Source organism: Typopeltis vanoorti, chromosome 20 (assembly GCF_054136105.1).
Source record: "Typopeltis vanoorti isolate ZY-2024b chromosome 20, IOZ_Tvanoo_1.0, whole genome shotgun sequence".
NCBI classification, from domain to species: Eukaryota; Metazoa; Arthropoda; class Arachnida; order Uropygi; family Thelyphonidae; genus Typopeltis; species Typopeltis vanoorti.
The window spans coordinates 58,371,601-58,390,638 of NC_143568.1; the positions used below are offsets into that span (position 1 = coordinate 58,371,601).

Consider the following 19,038-nt stretch of genomic DNA (forward strand, 5'->3'; position numbering starts at 1 on the left):
TGCTGTCAACATAGATATCTGGGATTGTCAATGTAAGACCACTTCCCTGCTTATTAGAGGCTTGAAGTAGTTTGAAAAAGTTCCATGTTTAGTCTCTAGGGCAGGATTTTTTGCATTATGTAAAAAAATAAAAAAAGTATATAAAATAATAAAAAAAAGTAGGGGTAAGCATTCCACAAAGGTGGAATGCTTACCTAACTCACCATATTGAGTTGCTATAGACTTACAGCCATCCATATAAGTGGGCTCACAGACAAAAAAATACAGATAAAAATAACTGATTTATACTGTTCACATTTGCAATATCACATGCACTATTTCATTTTAAACTATATCATAGTTCTCCAGAAGATCATCAGAAAGTTGACCATAATATTAGTGTTAAGTAATACATAGTTTTTTAATGTATTGAGTGACTCAAGTTATAATATGTCTAGTTCAAACACAGGAAAAAAAAAAATATATTAGTATCACATTAAGAGACAACATGGTTTTGTGAAGGGAGTAGATCTTGCTTTAATGATTTGCTTACTTTTTTTTTTATAATAAAGTGATAATGCAGTTAGATAAGGGGAAATGGCTACTCAGTGATATTGCTAGACTTTGCAGTATCACAACTCAACTGCAGGAAAGCAGTTGACAACAAGATTCTACATAGAATTCTATTGCATAAATTGGAGCAAACAGATTGAATATGAATCTGGTGATATGGATTAGAGGGTGGATGATAGACAGATATCAAAGAGTGGTTTATGGAGGAATTGAGTTCCAGGAGAAGGCAGGTGACCAGTGGTGTACCACAGTACTTGGTCCTCGGTTGTTTAATTTGTATATCAGTGATATATAGGAAATGATTTGTCAGGAAATATTCAGTTGTTTGCTGAGGATGCTAAACTGGGAAGAGCAATGGTAAATGAAAGTGATGCAGAGATCCTGCAGGAAGGCTTAAACAGACTAGCAGTATGCACAAAGGTAAATGACTGCCAGTTTAATGTGGTAAGTGTAAGGTGATGCACTTTAGGAAGAGATCAGACTTGCACTATATTGATGGAACTGAACTGCAGGAAACTGATGAGGCCTTGAACTTGGGTGTGATTGGACAGGCAGTTGAAGTTTAGAGGGCATGTTGTGAAGGTAACTAAAACAGCACATCAGATTATGTAGTTGTTGAAGAACACACTAACAAGCAGGGATAACAGAGGTTATTGTTCTCCTATATAAAGCTTTAATAAGGTCACATTTGGACTACTGTGCACAGATCTGGACTCCTGAATTCTGTGGAGATGAAGAAACTGTGGAGACATGCCACTCCAGAGGGGAGTGGCTTGTCTGTGGAATGCTTTCTGTGAGAATAGATTGATGGTCTATGGGCTTAAAAAGTTGACTGACAGGTAAAAAAGAGGAGACGTAATATAAGCATTTAAGTTGTTAAAGGGGTTTATAGGATTGACAGCAAAGACTGTTTTCAGTACATTGCAAGAAGGGAGAGAACAAGGGGTCAACCTGTGTAAGAGGGTCTGAGGACTAGATTTTTTTACTTGGAGGGTGGTGGATTGGATTGCTAGAAGTGGTTGCGAGTGCTTCATCAGTGAATGAGTTTAAGAGAAGGTATGGTAGGTATTGTGTGAATGATGGCTAGTGTTGTTGGAAGTTTTTCACTTGGTTATATATAAATTAAGGATACCAAAAAATGATATACTTGGTTTAATCCTTTATCCAAGTGTAAGCAAACAAAGTTTGCACCTGAAGTATTTTCAGACCAGGGCAACTCATATATAGAAGCTAATGACTTCACATCACTTGCCTTAGTATCCCATAAGGCAAAGCACATATCCTTGCAAACATGCATAATGCTATGCATTATGGGAAGGGCCACTGCCCAGATTGGTTTCGACCTTTATTGAGGTCTCATCAGTGGGAGCTAGACCCAGAGGTGATACTAAGGTTGAAGTAATGCAGATGTCATATTTTCATAAATGAGTAGCCAAATAAAAATACTTATTATTAAAGATACCAAGAAATTACATACTTGGTTTAATCCTTTACCCAAGTGTAAGCAAACAAAGTTTGCACCTGAAGTATTTTCAGGACTGGGGCAACTCGACTAAGGCAAGTGATGTGAAGTCATCAGCTTCTATATATGAGTTGAAAATATAACCAAATGGAAAAACTTCTAACAACTTTCTCTAATTCAGAGTACTTTAATAATAAGGTGTGACACCTTTTTGCTACTCAAGGATGTCTGCAAGGATATGTGTTTTGCATTATGGAATACTAACACAAATGATGTGAAATCATTAGCTTCTATATACAAGTTGCCCCAGTCCTGAAAATACTTCAGGTGCAAGCTTTGGTTGCTTACACTTGGATAAAGAATTAAACCAAGTATATAATTTCTTGGTATCTTTAATTTATGATGACTAGTGTGTTAATAATGGATCTCCCATGATGAGTCTTCTGACTCCATGGAGATAGCTGCATAATAATAATTATATCATATCATTTTTGTATAATAATAATTATATCATACCACTTTTGTATTGCAAAAAAAAAAATTAAAAAAATTAAGTACCAGTTAATTCTTGTTGTGGTTTAATGGAAATGAAACAGATATCATAGAATAATAGAAATATTTTAATTATCAAATTAATATGCCAGCCTGGTTGACAGATTGGATGTCAGGAGAGTGGATACACTCTCCTGACATCCAGGCCCATGGTGGGTTCGAATCCCGCCATGGGCCTGGATGTTTGTGATTGTCTGTGGAAATACTAGTGGTGGTGATGGATGGTAGATGGCGTTGGTGTAGTTGCGGTTAGTTGTAGTTGGTGGACTGAGTGGTGGACACAGATAGATGTAGAGTAGGTTTCTTCCCTGGATGTGTCACGTAATAATAATAATAATATTTACATCTTGTTCACCAGGAAGGTTTAGTGAATTATTGGTCTTGATCTCATAAAATGAATATTTAACTGTCCTAAAATTAAAAATTTTTTTTTGTCATTTTTTAATATATTTTTTCACAATATATAAATGAAAATTTTGTACTACCCAAGTTTATCTAGTTAGATGAGAAAACAACAACAAAAAATAGGAGTAAATGATTTTGAAAACAGTGAATGTTTTTTTTGTATCACTTTTAATAGGCACTAAGGTATTTCATGTTTATTTAATTATTTTTTTTTTTTTTTACTCTAGAAATGTGATATCTACTTGGTCTTCAGGAACAGGTATGTTCAAAGGTTTCTTGAACTGTTTCATTTAACAACACTGTATCCATAAATATTTTCCAACATATAATGAATAAATTAGGTAATGAATGAATTTCATTACCCAGTATGAGACATACTTCTTATTGGAGATCTGAAATGTCTTTTGGAAGTTTCATGTTTGGCTTCTAGAACTTGTATGGATTATCCCATTGCAAGTTCATAATCTTTTGTGAACAGAATTCACATAAATAAAATAATCTTTTAATTTAACAGTGAAATAATCTAGCATTCATTATGTTAAAAGATATTAACATAAGATATATCAAGGTAATATTTTAGTGTTAGAAGACCTTGCATTATCTTTATGGTATGTTTTACTTGGATTGTGAAAATTTAGTTGTTTTTAAAAAAAACCAAAAAAAAAACCTAATATTATGAAATTGGTTTGACAAAATGGAGTTGCCAAAAAAACAAACAAAAAAAACATTTAACAATATATTCATATATGGATACCAAGGATATATGCCATTAAAAGTAGATTGGAAATAGCATATGGACATTTTTTATATTTTACTAGAAATATTTCATGTATTGAATTATATGGAAAAAAAAAACAACAAAAAAATACCGAGAATAGTGATGTATGAAGATTCCATTATTAGAGGTGTGGTAAATGGGAGATTCCATATGGTGTGTTTTCCAGAAGGGAGAATTAGCAAGATAATTGATGCTTTAGATAAGAGAAGCAGATGAACAAACGACAACCTCTCCTCAACAACCACCTGATATCCATTCTTACAAGGTGGGGAAGAGACTGAAAGTTCTGATAAACACCTAGAACAAAAATGATATTAAAGCAAGTGATATAACCACAAGATAGAACATATCTTAAAACCCTTTAACTCCAATGTTTCATCAAATATATCAAAGATAATTACAAAAATTATTACAAGGAAAATTAATTTCTTGAGTTCTTGAGAGACAATTATCTTAAACAGTATATAAATTTTGACATTTGCCATTACTTTTTATAGTTTAATTTGTGTGTCTCTTCTGCTTTATTTTGGAGTATTTTTCTGATAGTTCCACACATACGATAAAATATTGCTATTTTTTATGAATATTTACTCTCCATGATAGGATATATAAAATACTAAAAGGTGGAATTTGTTTACCTGCTCAATAATATGATCTTCTAGTATAATTTTAGTCCTTACAGCCTAATTACTACTCATGTATGGTACTAAAGTACTATAGGTTGATAAACCAACCTCTCGTGTATGGGCCCAACATTAAAAAAAAAGTTTCATTTTCTATTTTGAAATTTTAAGATTTCATTCCATTGTTATTTCATATAGTTCTAATATATCCTAGATAAAAATCACTTGGCTATCTGCAAATATAACATTTAAAAAATTTTCTGGTATATGGGAGTTTACTTTATGTGCTTTCCAGTGTCTTACAGCTTCATATAGGTATAATTAAATAGAGTTGGTGGTAATTTGCAGCAGTTCTGATGTACACTTAAATTTATTGTCTCCTTGTAGGTTTTTACCTTGCTTACAGCAACTGAAATAATACAAAATATCTACAAAAATTCAGGAACACAATATTTATTACATATTTTTGAATTTTTATAGATATTTTGTATTATTTCAGTTGTTGAGGAATACCTCATTGTTATATTATTTCCCAAAGTCTCTCTCTTCTGATGCTATCATGCTTCCTCATGATCTGTTAATAGTATGTAGAGTTCCCCCATTGAATTTTTTATTTTTTTTTGCTTTAATATAAATGTATTGCCTGTATAAGATGTGGCCTTTTTAAATCCTGACAAAGTTTAGTGGAAAAAAGCCAATATTATATAAAAGAGAAGATGGATGGCTTCTCTGGAAATTCTCTGTATCTTTTATGAATTTCCTGATTCTAAATAAAATAGTCTGAAGTTGACAGAAATGAGAAATCTTCCATTTTATATGAGAAAATGATCGATCCATCATTCAAGACTGCATTAAAGTGGATGTTGGCAGAGAAATGTATAATGGTAATACTTTGTATGTACAAGATGTTTTTTGGGTGTCTGAATTCTAACTTAATTGTAATTGCCTTACAGTCATGCCGAGATATCATTCAGTAGTTACGTGACTCGCTCATTGAAAGTAATCTTGACTGAGTTATTTGCAGTTTTGTTTTGAATTAGTGACAAAGCTATTGTACTGCAAAAAATAATGCAAAGATATCAAAGAATTTAGATAGGCCCAATGAAGGCTATGAGCAGCCCAACAGAAAATCTCTAGCTTTCAAGTTGCAGGGAGATCAAATATTGTGGTTATGTTACTGTTTTGCAGTGGCAGTGAAAACTTTTATAGTTACAGTAGTCCTCTATCCATGGAAGATATAATCCATGGAAGATATATTCCAAGATCCCCTGCAGATACCTGAAACCTCAGATAGTACTGAACCCTATATATATACTATGTTTTTATCCTATACATACATACATACCTATGATAAAGTTTAATTTATCATAGGTATGTATGTATATTAGGTACAGTAAGTGATTAACAACAATAACTTCAATAATAAAATAGAACAATTAGAACAGTATACTGCAATACAAGTTATATGAATGTGGATGGAATCTTAGCAACCTGAGCATAAGTTGTTTTTTTTATCATTTATTTATTTATTTTATGAAGGAAAGAACTTTCACCTTTTCACTTAAATGGAAGCATTTTATTCTCTTTGGTATATCCAAATTGCCAGCATCACTACTTTTGCACTTTTGGAGTCATTATTAAGTAAAATAAGGGTTACTTGCACACAAGCACTACGATACTGTGACAGTCGATTTGATGATTGAGAATTACTCAGAATGGTGCCCAATTTAAAACTTATGTTGATTTCTGGAATTTTCCATTAATGTTTTTGGATGGTGACTAATGGGCAGGAGCATATATGGTGCTGCGTGGATACGCTGGACAAAGGGGTGATTCACATCCTGGGTGGGGATAATGCGAGATTTCATCACATTACTCAGAATGGCGTGCAATTTAAAACATATAAATTGTTTATTTCTGGAATTTTCCATTTAATATTTTTGGACTGGAATTGACCATGGAAAGCAAACTGGTTGATAAGGGGGGACTACAGTATTTATAATTTTTGTCTGTAATAGTTTTTGTATATGTATGTTATATGCAGAAGAAAGTACATTTTTTTACAAAAGGCAAATTATAAAATTTCTGATGAAATTACATAAATGCACTGTAATGCATTTTGCATTAATTATAAGTCACATTATAGTGAAACCTGTGTGCTGTTTGAAACTGCATTGTGTGAGTTATTGCTCTTTATGGTTTTGTAGTCTCTTAATCTCAGTGATCGAAAGCATATAGTTTTGTGTGGACCTATGTGAGTCACTTGAAGTAGAAAAGAAAGCCATTCTAATTTTATTATTGCTTTTGATTATGAATGAGTTGTACAAAGTGTGAGTATATCTGAAAATAAAATGATTTAAAGTTTTAAACATTAAATGATTTTATTATCATTATTATTATCATCAGGCCTCCATGGAGGCAAGAGACTCATCATGGGATGTTCCATTCTCATGCACAGCTCATCATATCTTGACTTAAATGCATTCACTATCTCTGCACTCACTACACTTTCAGGCAATGCATTTCAATCACCCACCACCCTTCACACAAAAAATCTATTACTGACCTCTTGATGAATGTGATTGTTTGGGTGACATGCTGTCTTTTTTTGTAATACCATTTTTGAGATTGAACAGTTAGACTGCTAAAACAATCTTAGGTTGTTCATACTTAGGTTATGTTCATACATTTATGAACATAAGAATCTCACACATTAAATCACAATGCACTTGAACAAATAAAGCACTAATATTGGAGCGGCACTAATCTCAATGCTCCAAAAGCATATAGTTTTGTGAAGGTCTGTGTGTGTGTGTGTGTGTGTGTGTGTCATTTTAAACAAAAAAAGAAAGCCTTCTAATTTTATTCTTGTTTTAGGTAATGAATAAGTTGTAAAAAGAGGTAGTATATCTGTAAATAAATTGATTAAAAGTCTTCGACATTAAATAATTTTTAATAATAAAAAGATAGAGGGTGTCTCAAACAAGAATGTTCCAAAAAATATTAATAAATTATTATTTTTATCTGCGGTCCTAAAAGTAAATACTAAAAATTAAAATAGCAAGTAAAGATGTAAGTTTTTGATATGTCATAATTGTTTACAAAAACTTAAGTCTTCACTTCAAAAAAAATCTACACTACACAAACTTAATTTCATGCAAAACAGTGAAATTTCAGGACACGTTTCCAGACTGATGGATTTGTAGAGGCAGGTGGGGGCTATAAAATGGCCAACTTCATCTCCAGATTTAAAACCTTTAGTTTTTTTATCTGTGGAGTGTGTTATGTCTAAAGTTTACCATAACTAACCGAGAAATATTACAGAATTAAAACAGCATTCAGGAAGCCATCACAACCATCTACTATTTGTAGTGAAGCATGCTATTGAAGAATTTGAATGTAAATGATGGAAAACACATAGAGTTTTACTAGTGTTTAGAATTAAACTTACATATTCAATTGTTATCTTAGTTCTTACTATTTCCTTCTAGGACTTTCAATAAAAAAAATATTCTTCAATATCTCATTTTAGGACATCCTGTATTAAAAACTATTACAGTATTCTAATAGTCTGCTGGATGAAGGTTTCTCCCATGGTTTTTCCAGACCATTCAGTTTTCTGCCATCCATCTCACTCCTGCAACTTGTTCCAGTTCGTCTTACTCCATCCATTGGTCTCCAATCTGTTGTTTTTCTAGTCCATCTCCCATCATTGCATTTGGCAATATGGCCAGCCCATCTCCACTTAGCCTATTTAATGTATTTTACAATATCTGTGACACTTATTATTATTATTACTATTATTATTATTACCACGGCTACTCCAGGAGTCCTTAGACTCATCGAGGGAGGCCCTAAACATCATGTTCACACAGCTGTTCAACATTCTCACAGTATCTATCATACCTTGCCTTGAACTCGCTCACTGTCATAGCACCCACAACAGACTCTGGCAGCTTATTCCACTCATTTACCACTCTAAAAGTAAAGAACCCAGCTCTAACACCCCTGCTAACCACGCTCTTGCCCAGCTTCCATGGGTGTCCCCTAGTTCTCCCACCACCAGTCCTGATCTCAAAAATATCATCTGAATTAATCCTATAGAATCCTTTTAGCAATTTGAATGTCTCAATCATATCTCCCCTTTTTCACCTATCAACTAGTTTCTGCAACCCACAAATCTTCAACCTGTTCTCATATGGTGCATTCCATAGACCTGCTATCATCTTAGTCACTCGCCTCTGGATCCTCTCAACCTCCTCCCCATCAAGAAGGAACCGAGGTGACCAAATCTGGGCACAGTAGTCGAGATGAGGTCTTATCAGGGCTCGGTACAGAGGTACAATAACTTGTTTTTCTCTGCTCGTCAAGGTATTTTTCAACAACCAAGTGAGTTGATGAGCTGATTTAGCTACTTTCGCAATGTGCCCCCTAAACTTCATCTCCCTATCCACCAATACTCCCAAGTCCCTGGCCTCATCAATCTCTTGGAGTACAGTTCCACCAATGTGGTATACTGCTGCTAATCTTTTCACTCCGAAATGCATAACCTTACATTTTGTCACATTAAATTGACATCCATTCTCCTTAGTCCAGAACTCCAATCTATCTAAGTCATCTTGCAAGACTTTGACATCTTCTGCATTCACTATCGCCCTACCCAACTTTGCATCATCAGCGAACAAAATGAACTGTCCCACTTAGACCATTCCCTATATCGTTAATGAACAGGTTAAACAGCAGTGGTCCAAGAACAGAACCCTGTGGCACACCACTAGTCACAGGCCGTTTTTTGGACTCTACTCCTGAATAAACTACTCTTTGATATCTCTCCATCAACCACCCAGCTATCCATCTCACCAACCCTATATCCATTCCCATATGTTGTAGTTTACGGATTAGTATTCCATGTGGTATCCTGTCAAATGCCTTTGCCAGGTCCAGCAGTATCACTGTAAACCCATTTCCCTTATCCAGTTCAGCCGTCACCCTGTTATAAAACTTGAGCAAGTTACTGAGGCATGATCTACCCTTCACAAAGCCATGCTGTCCTCTGTACAGTATCTCATTTTCATCAATCCATTCCTGTATTTTTCCCTTGACTACTTTCTCCAAGACCTTGACAACGACTCCTGATATGCTGATCGGTCGGTAATTTGCAACCATAGTCTTGGATCCTCCTTTATGCAGTGGAACTATTTTCCCCTCTTTCCACGCCTTCGGGACTAAGCCAGACCTGAGACTCAGATTGTTTGAGATCTTCCAGGTATTTGTCTTCCTATCTCTTAATGTTATTTTTAGCATACTTCTCTCCATGCAATTTGTGTTGTTCTCAGCTTTTTGTTTAGGGCTTCTGTTAACGTTTCTCCCTTATATATTAAGACAGGAAGTATGCATTTGTCGAAAGCTTTCCTTTTTACACTCATTAGGATATCACTTCTGAATATGTCTCTCATTTTCCCATAAGCCATCCATCCAAGGTGAATTCTTCGTTCAATCTCTTTTCTTTGGCAATCCTTTGAGGATTGTCAAAGAACAATTAGCCCATATGAGGTAACTTGTTCTATTTCATAGTTTTCAACTTTGACAGTTCTTTGGTTTATATATTTTTTCATCGTTATTTTTGTTTTTTCTCTATTTATTTTTAATCCAATTACTCATGGAGGTTTCATTTAGCTAATTTAGTCTTTCTTCCAGATCTTCAAGATTATCTGCTGTTAGGACGACATCATCTACAAATTTTACATGATGGAGCCTTATTCCATTTATGTTTATTCCTTTTGTTTCCTAATCAAAGTATTTGATTTAGTTAAAACATCTGTAATACTAAATGCTTTTGAAATCCAGGGAATAAGAAATCATATATTGAAACAGTGAAACATATTTACAATAATGCAACTTCTGTAATTATATTATATAAAACAACAAAAAGTTTCCAGTACAAAAAAGGCATCCAGCAAGGCAATTGCTGGATGCCTATTTACAGCTGCATTAGAAGAAGTCTTTAGAAGCCTTGATTGGGAAACAAAAGGAATAAAGTTTATTAGTATGTACTTATTTGAACTTTCAATAAAATTAGCAAAATAAATGCAGCTAAACTGGAAAGGCACTGTTGTTATAATGCTGATATCATTGAAGCCATTCTTGGTAAAGTAGAAAATTTAAAATTAGTTTTTAAATTTTCCTTTGATGCAAATTTTATTCATTTTGCTGGAAATTACTTGTATAATGTTTGTTTTAATGAACTATTTTAAATCTTCTTACCTTTTGTTAAGGAGAGCTTGGAAAAAATCAAATATATATGAAATGTAATATTTACTTAAAATTACAATTTTTTAATTACTTTTTTTTAAAGTGAATCCTACCCACATAGGATTATAAACCTGTTGTAAGTTAGTGCTGTGGGTTAGATAATCTGGAAACCAAATATGTAACTTTTTCAAACCATATCAGGCTTACAATAATCAAAGTGGTCGTATACCATGTGATGAAATTTATCTACCACTTAGAGACATTGACAGACACATTCATGTCCACAGTGAATTTGAACAGCCATCCTGTTAGTTGAATAGTGCTGAACACTGACTCATTGAAACTGGATTACAGTACTAATTAAAATTATTGATCCATGATCTAATTAACACTAATTTTATTGAAATTGTATTTGCATGCTTTCTGAATTTTTGTTATCCATTTTTATAAAGGAGCTGCTGGTGTCCTTGGAGCTTTATCATATGCAGTTTTGGCAAAAGCATTGTGTGTAAGAAAAGCACTGCAGGTTATGCTTGTAGTACCACTGATAATGGCTATGAGGTATGTGATTTTCATGTTAATTACCTACATATTGATTAATTGAACCAAATTCAGATGTGATTTATCACTCTTTCATTTATATGCTTTTGTAGGGTGATTTATCTTCTTTGGCATCATCCAAGAATTTTGTTCAACTTTACCCATGCTTTACAATCCAGGTTAGCAGTATATCATGGTCAAATATCCTAATGCCAGAACATCCTTATGCTAAGGATGTTCTGGCATTAGGATGTTTTAGGTAATTCCCATCCCATCTTCCCTTTCTTGTTCGGCTCAATAGCCTGTTATAGCTAAGTAACTTGGCTTCTTTGAAACTTTTTTTCAGCTTATGATAGAGCAGTTAATCCTGTCTGCAAATTGCATGTGTGCTTGCTCTGTACCATCAAAAGTTGGCATTTTCAAATGGTGTGACCTATCATGCAATCTACTGTTATCATTTGGTAATAAAGTTACATGACCAAAAATTGATGTGTTTCACTACATTATGACAGCTTTTGTACGTCTTCTGAGTTATTCTCTGTTCTGCAAAGTTGTGAAGTTTAAAATACAATGATGGAAGGCTACATACTCTGGAGGAAGTAGGGGGAGGCAAGGGATCTTGGGGTGATGATTGAAAGAAATTTGAAGTTCAGAGGACATATTGCAAAAGTCATAAAGGTAGCCCAGAGGATTGCTGCATTACTTGGTAGGATGCTGACCAGAAGAGATAGAAGAGTTGTGATTCCATTGCATAAAGCTCTGATTGGACCGCAACTGGACTATTGGACTCAGATTTGGTCTCCAGGATTTGAAGGGGAATTAACCTTGAAAAGTGTATAAGAGGTGGATAACAAAAATTATATCATGACTGTACAATGCTATGAGGATAGACTGAGAGAATGTGGACTGCAAAGTTTGGTAGATAGAAGGAGAAGTGATATGATTGAGACATTTAAATTATTAAGAAGCAGTTACAGGGTTGACAGTGGGGCATTATCTTGTATGTTGAACAAGGGGGGGAACGAGGATAATGGGCCATCCCTGGAAGTTGCAAAAGGAAGTCATGAGCAAGAGGGTGAGGAGTGGTTTCTTTACATGAAGGATGGTTGAACTATGGAATGCATTGCATGATAGGCTGGTGTTAGCATGAGTGGGTTCAAGGAGTGGTATGATAGACTTTGTGTTGTGTAGGATGGGCCTCCCACGATGAGTCTTGTGATTCCATGGTGGTCCTGAATGATAATAAATATATAACACAGATTATATTCAATTTGTAGATCTCAAAATAGGCACATGATAAGAGAGAAATTGTTCAAAATGCTACACTTAAATGGAGTAAAGGGAGCTTTATACAGAACAGTATATAATCTACAAGTTAAGTCTGCAGTTTTTCAGTAACAGGAGGATTGGGAAATTTAGAGGAAAAATGTTAATAGGAAACTAAATTTCTAGAACTAAATTAAGAGAAAAATAAATTTAATATAACTTAAACATATAGTACTGCCATAGCATTTTGTACATCCCTTCATGGTACACATCTGGTTTTGATGATAGGAAGGATTGAGGTAGAAATGGTGGCAGGGAGGGATAGTTTATAAAATCAGATGCACTTATATTCATCATTTCTGTGAATGATGAATATAAGTGGGTATAATGCGGATCACATTATGAAGGAAAGTGGTATTAAAAGTGATATGAAAATTGATAGTATTCAACTCAGCTCTTCATTCTTTGAGTGAATGAATAAAAAAAAAAAAGTGTTTCCCAGAGAACAAACCTGGGACCTTTTGCATGTTAGGTAGATGTGATAACCACTACATCACAAGAACAATTGCAGTACAGCTCTTAGAAATCTTTAACCATATTGAATAATATTTGTAACCAATTTGGCATGAAAATCAGTAATAAAAAGACAAAAAGTATGACATTAGATAGAAACATGAACCGCATTCTCAGTGGTGAATGTATAGGATAAGTAAAATATTTCAGCTATTTTGATATAATTTTTAGTGAAGATGAGAAATTAAATTTGTTGCTGGATAATGGAATAAGTAACGTTTTTACTAGCAAGAAACTTTTTGAATAAATGCATATGGAAAAACAAGGAATCAACAAAAAAAAAAAAAAATGGATAAGACTGAAGACCACTGACATGAGAGTTGGAGGATAAAATTAATAGAGTGAACAGATGGTCTGTGACAGAATTGTATGTAAATTGAAGATATTAGGACAGATCTTAGGATTGTTATCATTCAAGAATGTGTGAGCAGGGTCAGTAATTGACGATATGATAATAGCATAAACCATAAACCTAATCATGTAGCACTGTCATAGTATTCTCTATATCCCTGGAGAGTTGCTGTATGAATTTGATGATTATGGAATGAACTCTGGAGTAATCTTTTTCTGATCTTGTTCTGCTGGAGGTATCTAGATGCTCTGCACACTTGTTCTAAATAATAACTCACTTTGAATCATTTGTATACATCTTTTCTTGCCATATCGCAAATAACATAATCTTGTTATGCATATTATTAAAGTTGAATTCCACCTATGAAAGATTGTAAATCTTTATCACATTGATATCATTGGTTGACTAAAGGTTAGTTAATCCAGAAATCTGATTTAAGAGGTCAAATTTTGGTAATTTTTCAATCACTTCAGGTCTCTAAGAAGCAGGTGGAGGTCTCACACTGGATGATAAAAATCATCTTCTCTACCTGAAGATGTTAACAGACATCTATGCTGTGGAGAAATTCAAACTCATAGTTTGTGGAGTGATATCCACTCACATAACCAGGCTGATAAGTTATGCTAGCATTTGTAGGGAGAAGAATAAGGTGATTGAATGCTGCTGTCTGTAGCAGGAAGGTGAGGATTGAAAACACTGGGATGGAGCCACCATCAGTTCTCCACATTTCTTATAGAATGTACAGATGTCCTTCTTGTTAACTTGCTTAGACTCTCCAAAGACTATATTTGACAAGAAATTATATTCTTGTTTAATCCTTTACCTAACTGTAAGCAAAGTTTGCATGTGAAGTATTTTCACTACTAAGCTACTTGTATTTAGATGCTGTTGATTGACTTCCCATCAGTTGCCTCGGTATCCTATAATGCAAAAACTTTATGAAAAAGATCACTATCCAGACTGGTTTTGATCTTTATTGAGGTCTTGTCAGTAGTAGCTAGACTCAAGAAGATACCAAAGTTGAATCAATGCAGAAGTCATATATGTTTCACTTAGTAAAGAGGTGTATCACCTTATTATTAAAATCAGAAAGAATTGTTGGAAATTTTTTCACTTTGTTACAAAGTTTAAATCATATTTGACCAGAAATTATTATTCTTATTTAATTCTTTAACAACGTTTGTACAGGAAGAATCTTCACAAGTAGGCTACTTGTACATAGAGCTGTTTATCTCACATCAGTTGCCTCCTTGTCAAATATAATTTACTTGGTAACCAAGTGGGGGGGAAAAACTTTCGAAAACTATCTCTGATTCAGAGTATTTTAATAATAAGGTTATACACTTTTTACTACTTGTATATTGAAAATTTATTGCTTCTGTATTGCTTCAGCCAAGGATCTGGTTCTTATTGATGAGACCTCAATACAGTTCGAAACAGTCTTAGGTAGTGGCTCTTCCCATAATTGCAACATGGGATACTGAAGTAATATATGTGAAGTCAACAGCATCTATATACAAATAGCTAGTCATGAAGATTCTTCATACACAGACTTTGTTTGCTTACACTTGAATAAAGGGTTAAGAATATAATTTCTTGTTGAATATAATTTACTTTTGAACCAAGTGGGAAATTAAAAACCTTTTAAATGACCTATTTAAAATGTTTTCCTACAATTTTTTTTTAATAATTCATCGATAGGCAGTTCAACTGTTATTCATCTTCTTTGGCTTACTGATGAGCTCTACATCTACATAGATATATTACTTAACAGGATATACTATGCCTAACTGTAAACTTGCACATAGTCATTTCAATACTTTTACACCCACAATAATGTACAGTGGTAGTGCACTCTTATCTGTTGAAATCTTGAACTGGTCTTTCTGAACGTTACCCTCTTGTGACCATGCTTTTCTCCAACTTTTTAAGGTATGAGAATGAAAATAAAAGAAACATTTTCCCAACATGTCAAGAAAGATCACATATCATATTCACTTCTTCATTTTGTGAACAAACATTTACATGATAGTTATCTCTATCTGAAGTCTGGAATTGGATAATGATGTCAGCCATACTCTCCATATTTAAATCCTATGATTATTTTTTATGGGACATTCCTGAAGGACATTGTTTACAAGAATAATCAATATGTGAAAATTGAGAAATTGAAGGAAGAAATCTCAACTGCTTTGGATAGCATAATTTGAAAAATGCTCACTGCAGTTTAAACTTGTATTGGTAGCTGATTTAAAATTTTAAATGACTAAGCATTTTCGAACTGTGTATAGTTTGGCTGGTTGAGAATTCTTTGTCCTTTTCCAGATTATTCAAACAAATGTTTGCATATCTTTTGAAAAAAAAAAAACTTTCTGACATTTCCTGATTTTTCACATTACCTGATATTCAGTCTGATACCACAAGTTAATAGTGAACTACCACCTTGGTAGTTCACAAATTCCTTTTTGTTCTCCTTACATGTTCCAATGATCAGTCCTTTATTACTCAGGGATTAAAGTTCTACGTGTTCTCTTCCCCCACTTACTTACACATGCAACTTTTGGAATTTCACTCAAACTGTTTAGGATGACCTGTGGTAAGTAGACTGATGACCTCATTTCTAGATTAATTTTATCAATATAACATTTCTTCTGGGACTACAAATTCTTTTTTTTTCTTCTAGTTTTTGGATTATACTAATTCACCCACAGAAGACCAAAATACGATGGTTATTGATGTGCAATTCAGAACTGGCATCACCAATACTGGAAAGCAGTAATGATGAGCAATCAGATATTGTTGAAATGAAAAAAAAATATACCTTTAATGAAAAGCTTATACTCATAAAGGTATGTTTAATGGTTAATATTTTTTTCTAAAGTTCTGTATTTTTTTTTTTATTATATGTGATTCCCACCCATTAGTTAGTTATTCACACGTGATGTCATTTGACATTGTATGGTTACGCTCTTACTTATTGGGTTTTGGGAGTGAAGTCTTATGTGATCCTATCACTTTAGAAGTGGTAGGATCACAGATGCCCTTTCCACAAAGAGTTACTAGGACAATCACAAGCATCCATGCCCCTAGCAGGATTTAAACCCACAGCCAGTGTCTTGGCTGGAGAGCAGATATGCTAACCACTGTGCCAACCAGACTGGCATTCCACCCATGAAAGGTTTATTTTTGTGAATCTATAGTATATTTATATCATGTGTGGGTTAAGGATTTTTTCTGATTTTTTTCTATGGAACTCTGCTCTACAGACGAAATCTGAAACTTTTTCAAGTCACTTCAGACCTCTAATAAGCAGGCCACTGGTCTAACACCAAGGCATGAAATTCATTTCCCACCTGTAGGTATTTGCAAACATCACTGCCCACAGTGGGATTTGAATGCACACCTTGTCGGTTGGAGAGCAGATATGCTAACCACATGGCAAACCAGACCAGCAGCATATGTAGCTGTTGTTATTAAAATGGTTTCTGTTTTCTGTTTTTCAGTTTTTCATTTTTTTTTAATCAATTCTTATCTACAAAGTGATGTAAACCTATACTATATTAGTGGAGGAAAACCTCATTTAGTGAAGGGATTAGGTACTCAGCCTACTGTTTGTAAAGTGAATCATTTGTAAACTGAAGTAAAATTTTAATGCATTCAAATGAGATTGATTCCTTCAGTATGAAAACTGACCTCTACAAGTTAATAATTTTGCAGCTTTCATAAAGAATTGTTGTAATATTTTAAAATTATTTTACATAAATAGTATTTATAAATAACATAAGTTAGGCGCTTAAGGGTCAAAGCTATATAACTGAGAGGAGACCTCCACATAGCCTTTAAAGGAATGCGGAGAACCAATCAGGACTTCTGATCTAATGCTCAATCCTCACCTTCTCGTGGTGCTCCCTGTTAGGTATCTACCTGGATACTGAACGAATGAGGATGGGCTGGCAATTTAGGATTTAGCTGACCAAATTGTATTCTTATTGGCTTAAACTAAAATAAAAAATGATGGTACAACATGACAGAATTTCATGTTAGCCAGGGCATCGCCCGATTAAAAAGTCCCCAGGGCAAACAGCGAAAATTCAGCTACTGGAACAAATCCTGAAACCCACACCAACTCAACATCACCAGAGTTCAGGATTGGTACTATCAACATAAGAAGCCTGAATGGCAAAAAAATGGAGCTAGCTGCAGAATTGGATAAGTTCCAGATCAACATAATAGGGGTGACTGAAACAAAAAAGGCAAAAACTGGTGAGATCTTTCTAAGCAATAAATACAAAATGTTATATTCAGGCAATAACAATCAAGGAAAAGAAATAGTAGTCATAGTATTCAACACTAAATACGAGGCTAATCTTCTTGAATGGCAGGCAGTCTCAAGTAGAGTGATATGTGCAAATATGAGAATGTGGAACTGCACAATGAGACTTATTTGTGCCTATGGTCCCACAGAAGTTTCTACTAAGGTAGAAGTGGAGGAATTTCTTGAGACTTTAGAGAAAGCAACTGACACAATGAAAATTTCCATTTTCATTCTGTCAGTTGCTTTCTCTAAAGTCTAAAGTTGGCCCAACAAGGACCAATTTTCTCTAAAGTTGGTCCTTGTTGGGAATCTAAATAGCAGAGTTCGAAATGATTGTCAGACATACAAAAATATATTGGGAAAATTTGGAGAAAAGAGCAAAGCTAATAATGATGGCAAATACCTGTTGGATTTCTGCTCAGGACATGGACTGGTTATTACTAACATAATGTTCCAACATAAAAATGTGCACAAATTCACATGGAGAGAAGAGGCACGGAATATAAGAAAAATCTCATCGACTATGTTATTGTTGATAGTGACGTTTTCTCCCTGGTGCAAGACACCTGAGTGTACAGAGGATTTGAAATTTGAAGTGATCGCCATCTAGTCTTAAGCAGGATAAAATTGAATTTCATATTGCAAACAAGAACATGTAAGAAAGTTTTGAAGCAAATAAAAGTTGAGCAGCTCTCAGATGTGAACTGCAGGCTAAAATACACAAACATGATTGAACAAAAAATGAAAGAGTTTGAGAACAGGAACCAAACCTTGGAGAATCAATAGCAAGGCCTGAAGAAAACACTAATTGATTCATCAAGAGAAGCATATGATGAGATTGTCTGTAAGGATAGAAAAATCAGAACTCCATGGTGGACACAGGAAATTAAAGAGGCATTGAAGGAAAAGAAGAAAGCATATCAAATGTTCCTGGCAAATAAGTCAGCTTTTGCTCTTAGAGAATACAGAGACAAATGTAACAAAGCGAAACACTGTGTAAAACTAGCTAAACAAAAGTCATGGGAAGACTTTGGTAAGAACATAGAAAATAAATATAAAGAAGGTGGCAAGATATTCTGGAGGTTGTTGAAGAAGTTCATTAATGGAGGAAAGAGTGCTGTAAAAGGAATTAGAGATGATAAAGGTGACAAGAAAACTTTAGAAAAAGATATACTTGAAGTAGTGTGTAATTACTTTGAAAAATTGCTAAATGAAACAAGCAGTGATGACAGCACTGTGGTAAAAAATACTGATCAGGCATGCAGTCAGGAATACATATCTGTACTTGAAATAGAAAAAGCCATCAAAAGCCTGAAATATGGAAAATAAGCAGTAGTAGATGATATTCGACCAAAAATGCTCAAATAT

At 34.1% G+C, this 19,038-nt stretch overlaps 1 protein-coding gene across 2 annotated transcripts in view; it reads left to right on the forward strand.

Moving 5' to 3' along the window:
- Cln3 (CLN3 lysosomal/endosomal transmembrane protein, battenin) overlaps positions 1-19,038 on the forward strand; it is a 191,661-nt gene that overhangs the window by 88,313 nt on the left and 84,310 nt on the right. For both annotated transcript variants that reach the window (XM_090410118.1, XM_090410119.1), the window contains exons 8-10: positions 3,199-3,230; positions 11,077-11,185; positions 16,039-16,204. In XM_090410118.1, the coding sequence (XP_090266244.1) occupies positions 3,199-3,230; positions 11,077-11,185; positions 16,039-16,204 (307 nt within the window). The remainder of the gene's footprint in view (positions 1-3,198; positions 3,231-11,076; positions 11,186-16,038; positions 16,205-19,038) is intronic.